General features: G+C 49.1%; 1 protein-coding gene and 1 long non-coding RNA gene across 7 annotated transcripts in view; one reads left to right on the top strand and one right to left on the bottom strand.

Moving 5' to 3' along the window:
- Window positions 1–9,195, top strand: part of Hip1 (huntingtin interacting protein 1) — a 144,092-nt gene extending 134,897 nt beyond the window's left edge. For 4 of the 6 annotated variants that reach the window (XM_031338212.1, XM_031338217.1, XM_031338215.1 and 1 more), the window contains exons 29-31: window positions 2,174–2,235; window positions 3,431–3,539; window positions 4,729–9,140. In XM_031338212.1, the coding sequence (XP_031194072.1) occupies window positions 2,174–2,235; window positions 3,431–3,539; window positions 4,729–4,781 (224 nt within the window). In that variant the 3' untranslated portion in view covers window positions 4,782–9,140. Of the gene's footprint in view, window positions 1–2,173; window positions 2,236–3,430; window positions 3,540–4,728 lie in introns of all 6 variants that reach the window. The other 2 variants (XM_031338214.1, XM_031338213.1) reach the window with 2 other exon arrangements.
- A 1,083-nt stretch (window positions 9,196–10,278) lies between these two features.
- Window positions 10,279–10,840, bottom strand: LOC116068540. Its single transcript, XR_004109615.1, has 2 exons — window positions 10,737–10,840; window positions 10,279–10,603 (listed from the first exon to the last, which is right to left on the bottom strand). It is a non-coding gene; the product is annotated as an uncharacterized LOC116068540 (long non-coding RNA).
- Between the last annotated feature and the right edge of the window lie 438 nt (window positions 10,841–11,278).

The following is an 11,278-nucleotide window of genomic DNA, read 5'->3' as shown; positions in this document are numbered from 1 at the left end:
TCTCTCTCTCTCTCTCTCTCTCTCTCCCAACCCATATACACATATTTTTAAGATAGGACCTCATGGACCTCATCTCATGGACTAGAGAGATGGCTCAATGATTTAGAGAAGTGCTTTTCCAGTGGTCCTGAGTTCAATTCCCAGCACCCACATGGTGGCTCACAACCATCTGTGATGGGATCCGATGCCCTCTTCTGGTGTGTCTGAAGAGAGCAATGGTGTGCTCATATAAATAAAATGAATAAATAATTCTTAAAAAAAAAAATAGGATCTCACAGTGTAGCCCTGGCTAGCCTTGAACTCAGAGATCTGCCTGCCTCTGCCTTCTGAGTACATGGACATTTGCCACCTCACCCAGCTTTTTATAGACACACTCTTAGGCAGGATATAGGCTGCTGGGATGTGGCCCAGTCAGCAGAGTGCTTCCCTGGCATGTGCAATGTCCTTTGGGTGGTATCACATCTGTGTGGATCTCCTAAGGCAGTACCTCACACAGCCATGGTTTTTAATTCCCACAATGCCAGGCTGTTGAGCAGATTTTTTTCCCCTTATGCTACTTCTCTGAAGTCAGAGAAAAATCTCTAAGCTCTAATTAATTGTCCTCTGAGACTCAGACCCTGGCTACACGTGATTTAGTAATTTTTTTTTCATCATTGTAAGCAGACCAAAGACCTGAAAGCACCTTTTACAAAGGAAGGATTTGGGCTAGCAGGTGGCTCAGGGGATCAGAGTGACTGACTGCTGCCCAGTCTGATGATGTGAGTTTAGAGCCCGGGACCCAGAGGATATATCAAGACTGACTCTCTTTGGCACATGCATGTACATGCACATACCAACAAATGTATGGAAAACAATAATAATTAGGGGCTGGAGAGATGGCTTAGTAGTTAAGAACACTGGCTGCTCTTCCTGAGGACCCGGGTTCAATTCCCAGCACCTACATGACAGCTCACAACTCTCTGAAACTCCAGTTCCGGGGAGTCTGACTCCCCTGTACAGGCACACAAGCCGGCCAAACACCATGATACATGAAATAATTTTTTTTTTTTTTAAATGAAGGTAGGATTTATTTTGGCTCCGTGGGTACAGTCCATGGGGAGGCATGTTGTTGGAGCGTGAGGCGGCAGGGCACACTCCATCTGCAATCAGGAAGCAGAGAGGGATGAGTCCTGGTGCTCAGCTCACTCCCTGCTTTCTCGCCTGCTTTTTTATGTTTGTCTGTCTGTCTTTTGTTAGAATGGATTCTCACTGTGTAGCCCTTGCTGGCCTGGAATGAGCTATGTGATTGGGCCGTCCTTAAACTCACAGGGATCCTCCTGCCTCTGCTCCCAGAGTGCTGGCCTTACAAGTGATGGCTCCTAGTTTCCACTTCCTCCTTTTAATTCAGACCAGTACCCACCATGTGGAATACTCCAGCCCACATCTAGGGTGGGTTTTCCCACCTCAATTAACCTACTCTAGAAAATCCCCCACAGACGTGCCTGAAGGCATGCTTCCACGGTGATGATTCACTCATCTAGGGGCTGGTGAAATAAATGTCTCACTGGGACAGAGAGCTTGTCACTAAGGTTGACCTCAGTTGGGGTCAGGAGTGTGAGAGAGCACAGTAAAGTGATTGCTATGCAAATATGATTCCTAGAAGCCACCCAAGGCATGGTCGCACATCCATGTCATCTCAGTGCTGCGGAGGTGGGGACAGGTGGATCCCTGGAGCTCACTAGTCAGCCAGCCTACCCAACTTAGCAAGCTCAAGGCCTATGAGAGACCCTGTCTCAAAAAACAGGGTGGAAAAAATATATATAAATAAAATAATAAGAAAAAGTACAGTAGTCAGCTCCTGAGGGTGACCTTTGGCCTCTCCTTGAGTATGCACACACATGTACTATACATATGAACATACATGACCTGCCCATATGTACACTAATATGTACACAAAGAAAGTCATACCTCTAGGGACCTACTTCTGCCAGCCAGGCCCAACCTTCTAAACACTCCACAGCCTCTCAATATCACCCACAGCGGGGAACAGGTTCTCTAAGCAGAAGCCTGTGGGGACAATTCAGCTTGCCACCGTTATGGTGCCAAAAGGCCAGGCAAGCCAAGCACGTTCCCCATAGCTGAGTGACAGCCACAGATCTTATTTGACTGGCTCTCCCCATATCTGTCCTTGCAGACAGCATGGACTTCTCAAGCATGACCCTGACCCAGATCAAGCGCCAGGAGATGGACTCCCAGGTAAGGACGCTGTTGCCAGAGCCAAGGTCGGGCTGTCTCCATTGCCCGCACATCAGCCTCCAGTAGCCTTACCGCAGGGAGAAACCAGGTGTGGGTGGGCGTGTAATAATCCCAGCACATGGGAAGCTGAGGCAGGAAGACTGCCATGAGTTGGAGGCTAGTGTGGACTATATAGCAAGACTCTGCTAGAAAGAACAACAGAGGTGGCTCATCAGTTCAGAGCACTGTCCACAACAACCTTTGTCTCCAGTTCTAGAGAGCCAATACCTTCTGGCCTCAGTAGGTACCTCCACTCACTTGCGTATGTGTGTCAATCCCCCCACCCCAAAAAAAAAACCCACACATATACACAATTAAAGATGGAAAAGAATGAAAGAGAAGACTAAATGTCACATTGTATACCTGTAATTCTGGCTCTATGGAGGTAGAGAAAGGGGCCAAGGCCAGTGTGTCTGTGTTACATGTAACCCTGTCTCAAAAGAGGATTCAACTGAAAGCTGGGCTGTACACTTAAAAGGCTCATCTCAGGCTGCAGAGACAGCTCAGTCAGTAAAGTGGATTCGACAAGGTGTGGAAATAGGACAGATATGATAGAGGAAGGAACCTGAGACACAGGGAGACGAGGCGAAGTCTCAAGACAAGTCCCAGAGTAGTGTCCTAAGGAACATTACAAGGACTGGGTATCATATGGTCTTAGAGCACCTGCCTAGAACCTGCCCCTAATATGCTGGGGGTGACCCTGCAGTTAAGCCCTTGCCTATCTTGAACCCCCCAGTGCTGGAGGGCCTGGGGGCGTGGCTCAGTGGTAGAGCCCCTGCCTAGAATCCCCCAGTGGGGGGCTTGGGGCATGGCTCAGTGGTAGAGCACCTGCCTAGAATCCCCCAGTGAGGGCCTGGGGGCGTGGCTCAGTGGTAGAGCCCCTGCCTAGAATCCCCCAGTGAGGGGCTGGGGGCGTGGCTCAGTGGTAGAGCCCCTGCCTATCTTACATGAGGCCCAGGATTCAATCCTCATTACTTCAAAGGAGAAATAGAGACAGAGACACAAAGGGAAATTACAGTGGTGGGAGCATAGTTCATCGGCAGAACATTTCGATTTTGACACTAGCTTCAATCCCCTAAGTTGGTTTGGTTTGGTTTTGTTAACTAAATCAAACCAAAGAAATATAAGACCCTCCCGCCCCCCCTTCTTCCAACAGGTTAGGGTGCTGGAGCTGGAAAATGACCTGCAGAAGGAGCGTCAGAAACTAGGAGAGCTTCGGAAGAAACACTACGAGCTGGCTGGCGTTGCTGAGGGCTGGGAGGAAGGTGCGCCCCGTGGGTATTTACTGTGGTGCTTGCTTCCTTCCCTAACAGAACAGGACCCTCTGGCCTGTCCCTTCCTCTCCTCCTTATTCCTAAATCACCTTTAAGCCTAAAGCTTGGGTGTACAGCGTAGAGAATTGATAACCTTTTGCTGTTACCCTTCAGATCCTCAACCATTTGCCTGGGTGGGTCACACCTCTGAACCTAGCACATGGGAGGCAGAGGCAGGAAGGTTAGGAATTGGAGGCCAGCCCAGATTACATAGCCAGAAGCAAACAAAAAAATTGAACTTTATAAAAACCTCCACCTACATAAGTAAGATTTTCCCCCTGAGTGTGGGCACAATTGTGAGCTGCCATGTGAGTTCTGGAACTCTAACTTGGGTCCTCTGGATGAACATCCAAGGCTCTTAACAACTGAACTACCCACCACCTTACACACACACACACACACACACACACACACACACACACGCCCGTGTGCGCATGCGCATACACACACACAAATGTATGCACACATGCACATACCCACCTACACACAAGGCCACACTGGCCAAAAAGTGAACAGGCTTAACTGGAGAAATGGGATGCAAGAATATTCACACCAGCCCCGGAGCTGGGTCTGGTGGCACATGACTCTACTCCCAACTACCCTGGAGTCTGAGACAGAATCATTGAAAGTTTGATGTAAACTTCATTCCACAAAATGAATTCAGGGCCCACCTAACAACTTAAATTCTTTCTAAACTGGAAAGTAAAAGGGGGCTTAGCGATACTGCTGGGTTTTGAAATGCTGGCCTAGAATTCTCCACTTGGGAGCTGGGACGTGGCTTAGCAGCAGAGCACTTGACTAGAACATTCCAGAGAATTCTGATTACCTGTCTGACTCCTGAACCTAAGGTGGAAGGAGAGGACTGACTCTTGAGAGCTGTGCTCCCCACCCAGGCCCTGCCATTGCCTGCTGCCTTGTGTGGCTTCCTGCATGGCCAAAGTGGTTGGGTCCATCCCAGCCAAGACTGGTGTTGGTTATAGCATTTGACAAATCCTGACAACTAAGCATATATTCCTAAGTGTTGAGGACACTTATGTGGCAGTCGTGAGCTTGGGAGTATCACATGCCGACAGGCACATGACAGTCACATGACAGGCACGTCTGCACGAGGTTCTATGTGATGTTTGGGTTTTGTTTCCAGGGACTGAAACATCACCTTCTACGGTCCAAGAAGCAGTACCGGACAAAGAGTAGAGCCATGTCAGCGCCCCACACGTCAGAATGTAAATCCTTGTTACCCTTCTGTGACGCTCGCTCCCCACTATGGCATACCAGGTCCTTGTAGGCCTCTCCAGTGACATAAGCTGAAGGCCATCGGGTCTCCTCATGACACCACCTCTGTTTGCATGCATGATGAGTTCTTCCCCTGTGTCCCTGGCGTACAGGCAGACCAGGGTCAGCCAGGAGCAAGCTCAGGTCCACAGAAAAACAGCGACATGGCCAACCCATCTTGCCCAATATCCATTTCCTCACCGGTCATGTCCTTCTTAGAGAGGCTTCTTGTCACTGGGAGCTTGGAGAGGGGACAGCTTACACCTGTTCTTTTTCCCCCTCCTCAGTCCTTTGCATTTTGTCCTTTGCACAAACTTGTGAGCATCCGAACTCCGCTGGATTCCAAACAGACTGTCTGAATCTGCTGTTGGGAAGAACTCGAAGGAACGGCTGGCCTCCACACTGCGCTTTTGGCAGTTAGATGGCTCCCCTAACTGCTTATCATTAGGTGGTCGTTTGGGTCTTTTGGTTTCCTGTTTTTAAAGTTTCACACAGCCAACTTTCCCAAAAAAGGATTCCTAGCCCAGCCCCACCCTGAGCTCTGAGCCTTCTGAGAGGAAGCCCTCCCCCACGCCACACGTCAAGGTGCGGCTCAGGCTATGCTTTGGTGCTCCAGCTTAGCAGTCCCGTCCGTCAGCCAGGGCTGCTACCCAGGGTGACAGACTGCTCTCCTTGGAAGTCTGAAGCTGAGCTAGTGCCTTTACTTTCCGACCTGGATGCCAGCCCAGGGCCTCTGTCCTCCTTCACAAGCCAGGAAGCACCACAATTGAAAAGAAAGAAAATGGTGCCAGGGCCCAGCTGTTCAGGGGACATATTTTTTTAGGAGCTCCCGTCACCAGGTTCACCGCCTGTCACCTGCTGGAATGGAGCCAGTGTGAACACTACATCCCCAAACTTCCTGTGCCATGTCAGTTGGGTCACATCCCTGTCAAACCTAGGCAAGGCCCCAGGAGGGGCAAATATAAAGGAACGTTAAGTGGTTCCTGCTCCATCTGCCGCTTCTGCATCCTATTGAACCAGCAAAAGATGGTTCCCTGTGCTACTTACCCAACAGGCCACAGGATCAGGCCCACTTGCTCCCATCAGGAAACGAACTCGGCTCGGTGTAAGACTCTCCATATTTATTACTAACAATCTTTATGCAGCACCTGCCCCAGAGATGCTTGTAGCAATCAGGACCAGGGGTAACTGACCAGGCGTGCCCACCACCATCAGTCTTCACAGATCACAGAGCAAACTCGCCATCCCCGGGGATTTCCAGGCTTGGATTCCAAAGCGGCCAGGTTCCTCAAAACATTGAGGAACAGGGCAGAGGAGGAAGCGACCACTGGCTACGATACCGCCCCTATCACCACCCACCCACTTTTGCTCCCACACAGACAGGATGGGGACAGAGGGCGCCCTGCCTAGTCACAAGCAGCTGGACAGCACTTTTCAACTCCCTAATGGACCGCTGATCTAAGTGACCTTGTGATGTGTGCAGTGGGGCAGGGAGGTGGCTTCTTCTTTGTCTGTAGTAACACATAGGTGGCAGCCATCAAGTACTTCTTTGAGCATGTCCCCATGGGGCACAGCTTAGCTTTGCTGGGTGATGGGTTGTGAGACAAATGTTTGATCACTGTGAACCAACCTTCTTCCTGACCCTCTCACCCCCACTCTGTCCCCAGAGCGGGGCACTCCAAAAACTCCCAGAGATCCAGATGACCGCTGTGACCTATGACCTCCACACTGGGCTAAAGGAGTTAATCTACAGTAGAAACGGGCCATTCTGGAGCTAGAAGAATGTGTCTCGGGTCCAAGGAGTGGCATTGTTGGCTCGTTTGTGCCAATGCAGCCAGTCCGTGTGTTCCCTGTCAGTCACCTTTCCCAATGGTGGCCATAGAGTCCTTTCTTTTAGAGTCACTCCCATGTGTCCCAGCGAGAAGAAATCAGACACACAGCAATAGAGGGGGGTTCTCTGAATAAACGATGAACCCATCTAAAAAGCCACTGTCATTTTAAAAACCCCAGTAAACTCTGCCTGGGTAGTGAAACAGTCAAGCACCTCGAGGTAAGTCAGCAGCACAGAAGGGTCCCTGCCTGCTTTGTGTCACATCAGGACTTTGCAATAGCTCCAGAAGCTGGCCTTTCTTCAGCCAGGCAGGCTGGCTGGCACACACCCGGAACCTCGGCACTCAGGAGACCGAGGCAGGGAGACAATGAATTTACATACCTTGTCTCAAAAAAAAAACCAAAACAAAACAGGATTTATATGTTTGTTTATAGAGATTTATATAACTGGTTTTTGGAGACAGGGTCTCACTACACAGTTCTGGCTGGCCTCGAACTAGCTATGTCCACCTTATTGTTCTTCAGGTCACAGAGGTTCTCCTTCCTCTGTCTCCCAAATGCTGGGATCAAAGGTGTGAGCCATCTCACCCAGTTGAGACCGTAATTTGGGGTTTTTTTTTGTTGTTGGTTTTTGGTTTTTTTGTTTTGTTTTGTTTTTTGTTTTGGCTCTGCTGCTCCTAAACATGAGTCTCTAACCTGGTGGCTGGTCAAACCAGACTGGCAATTCTTACAGCTCCAAAGGAACCTCACAGCCTTCCTCCCCACATCCCCAGGCTTCTGCGACTGAAGTCTGCTGCGATGGGTGTAGGGAGATCCTCAAGTCGGGGAACTGGAGGGCTGGAGAGGTGGCTCAGCTGTCAAGTGTGCCTCCCTCTCTCCCAGAGGACCCAAACTCAGTTCTCAACACCCACGTAGGCCACAACCACCTTTAACTCCAGCTCCAAGGGATCCAACGGCCTCTGCTGCATGTGCTCATACAGAAGTGCCCACATACTTTTAAGTAAAATAACTCCTGAAAAAATAACTGTAAAGACAGAAAATTGGCAAAATAATGGCTCGGGTTGGGGTGAGAGAAAAACTCGAATCCAGCTGTGTCTCATTTAGGTAATGCAGTTTCCTGATGCCTCGAAATTAAGCAGAGGTGTGTGCTTAGAAGATCTACTTCTGGGGGGTTAGGTCATAGCTCAAAAAGGAATTTAAATAACTATACCAGGTTTGTCAGTGCGCAACTATAATCCCAGCATTGGGAATCTGAGGCAGTAGGACTGTGAGTTCAGGTCTAGCCTGGGCTATGTGCTAAGACCTTATCTCTAAAACAAAGATCAGACTATGATTTAAATGGCTTATTGACTGTACTGCCCACAACACGATTCCTATTTATAAGCCCTGAGCCCAGGAGCTGGGAGAATCAAATATCCAGGGCATCCTGTCTCAGAACTGGTGTGGCTGCCAAGTCAGACACCAGGGTTTATACCAGGTAACCCAGGGTCACAAGTACTTGTCATTCTGGTCACATTAGGGTGCTGTGGCCTCTTAGGAGGTGTTGGTCCTCATCTTGTGTCTTGGGGAGTTTTTACTTCTTGGTCAGTGACTCGGTTGTAGAGGGTCTCTGGCACTCTTTGACTCTGAATTTTAAAGCTGGCCAACATGCTACTCTCGGTTGCCTTTCCATATCTCTAGAGACCTTGCTAGAGAAGCAAGTCTGTGGCCCAACATTGACCTGCCAGTAAGAATGGCCTTGCACTCTGCCTTCGGATCATCTGTGCTAGCCTTCTAACCAGAGTGGGCTTTGCTTTCTCTCTACCATCTCTGATCATCTTCCAAGTTGGCATCTTCATCTTGGTGTCTCCACGTTGACCTTCAACCAGAGCAGCTGCGCCCTCTCTCTGCCATCTTGGATCCTCCATATTGGCCTTCCAAACAAAGGAGCTTTGTCGTCTTTCCACCTTTCAGGTTCTCAGAGACCACACTGTAACATTGGAAACTACCGTGACAGCACTTGCCAGCCAGCAACAGTGACCCAGAAGAGCTATTTGGCTCCCAGGAGCCAAAGCCAGGAATGGTTGTTTAGACATGACTGGATCCAGCCGTGAGGATAGAGCCTTCCAGACATGTGTTTCAGGTGACCCTCAACTACCTCAGGTTTGAAGACCCTAAGTTAACCTTGATTACCACTCTAGGGACAAACCGAGGAATCTGGTTAAATCTTGGTGATAAACTAAATGTCTCAAGCTTATAACAAACTCTCAAACCGTGCAGGGATGGGGTTGATTTTTGTTTATGCCCACCCCCTTCTGTTTTTAACCTTTTCCACCATTTTCCATTATAGTAGTCCCTATAAGTGAATTTCACTTTTTACAGAGTGCCTACCTTCCCAGGGCGGGTAGCCACTGGCTCTTGTTTCCTCCCCACAGGACTTTTATTATGGAATGAAGACCTTTGTATAATGCATTTCATCTGTGGTTTCAGTTTTTTCCAATAAATATGTCAGCTTGGCTGTGGAGAATGCTGGTGATAAAGAGCTGATCAGAGCGCCCTTGAGGATTAGGCTCTGGCTTCATGTTTCTGATTTGATATACATGGGGTCAGAATGACACTTCACAACCTTCCACTCCAGTGCTGGGGTATCTGACAGCCTCTTCTTACCTGAGGCTCCTACATATATGTGGCATGCATACATACGCTCAGGTACACACATATACCCATAGGATATAAACATTTACAGGGTTTCTCTGGGTATTCTGAAACCAGCTTGGCCTTGAACTCAAGAGATCCTCCTGTTTCTGCCTTCTCCTTTCTTTTTAGCAAATGTTAAATTTATATATATATATATATATATATATATATATATATATATATATATATATATATATATACATACACACACACACACACACACACACACAAAGAAGGGCTGGAGAAAAGGTTGGCATTTAAAACTGCTCTTCAAGGGAGCCTGGATCCATTCCCAGCACCCACACCAGGCAGCTCACACCTGCCTGTAAGTCCAGCTCCGGGGGATCTGAGACTAGCTTCTGCAGCTGCCTGCACACACCTGGTATATAATCAGACAACTATGTGTTCACATTTAAAAATAACTAATTTGCTGGGCGGTGGTGGCCCATCCCTTTAATCCCAGCACTTGGGAGGCAGAGGCAGGCGGATTTCTGAGTTCGAGGCCAGCCTGGTCTACAGAGTGAGTTCCAGGACAACCAGGGATATACAGAGAAACCCTGTCTTGAAATAAATAAATAAATTGTAATTAGTTAAAGCAACATTGGTTTGTAAGCTGAAGGTGTATCTCAATGGTAGAGTGCTTGCCTACCAAGCACAGAGCTGTGGGTTGTGTCTGCGGCATTGCAAATAATAGGTGTGTTGAGGAAGGAAGACCAGAGTAATGCACACCTGTAACCCCGGCATTAGGAAGCTTAGGCAGGAGGGTTATACATTTGAGAGTATTCTGGGCTACATGGCGGTCCTCCGCTTCAGTATCCTAGAAAAGGGGTGTAGCTTGGTTGAAACAAGTGATTGCCTAGCATGGGGCCGGGGTGTGTGTGGGGGTGTTATTGAAGAACAGCAAAAGTCCACGGTGGCTGAGAGGGATCAAATTGAAGCAAAGTGTACATGATATTTGAAGGGGGCATTCATTGCATTGCCTTGCATCATCAGAAGTCAGATAATCCACAAATGGCTGGCTGCACACTGAAGAGCCAGCAAATGCTCAAATGCAAAAAGCCAGAAGACTCGTCACGAGAGGGATGGACGATCCAGCCACATTCAGTCTAAAGCTAGAGTCTGATGTGCAAGAAGGTCAGAAACGCACTTTCTGGGGAAGATAGAGCAGCGCACAGTGGCTGGCTGGCTTCTTCCTCCTGTTTTACTTGGTTCCATTGTCCCGTCTGCCTAACCGAAGGCTAGGAAAGGGCGATGGGAAAAAAGGAAGGAGAAGGGGGGTGGGATAAGAGAAGGGAAAGTTAGAGGAAGGGAAGGACGAAGGAAGGAAAAGAAGAGGAAGTAAATGTGAAAGAGGAAAGAAAAACTACTCACACGACTCAACCCATGTGCATCTCCTTTTCCCACTTTCAGTCAAAAGCTGGCAGTTGATTGGGAGCGGAGAGCCGCTTCCTTGTTGCCTGGCAACCGACTGCCTTTGGCGCTTCCCTCGCAGCGGCTCTGTGGTGACGTAGGAGGCACGTAGTTCACGTTGGGACCATGAGGTCTCTGCCTCCTTCGGCCTTCTCGCTGCTTAGAACTACAGGCTGCTCTGGCAAGAGGCTCCTGGCACAAGTCCTAGGCTGAAGGCCCGCAGCTGTGGCTGGACCACTGTCCTTGTGGACCCGCCTGGACTTGGTATGGTCTGGTAAGTCCCAGCTGCAGCCCTCGGGCCATCTAAGGCTTTTCAGTATGTCAAGTTCAACTGGGGGTGGGTCAACAGCAGTCCACATAGATGCCTGCATAGGCTGCAAGCGTTGTGTGACTGGGTTTTGTAAGGAACACCGTAAGAAGGCAGATTCAAGGCCCAGGGAGTATAGTGGTGCCCACATTTAACCCCAGCACGTGGGAGATGGAGGCAGTGGGATCAGAAGTTC

This window comes from Mastomys coucha, unplaced genomic scaffold (genome assembly GCF_008632895.1).
Source record: "Mastomys coucha isolate ucsf_1 unplaced genomic scaffold, UCSF_Mcou_1 pScaffold22, whole genome shotgun sequence".
NCBI lineage: Eukaryota > Metazoa > Chordata > Mammalia > Rodentia > Muridae > Mastomys > Mastomys coucha.
Note: the sequence above shows the minus strand (reverse complement) of the source record. Positions and strands in the feature narration are given on the sequence as shown.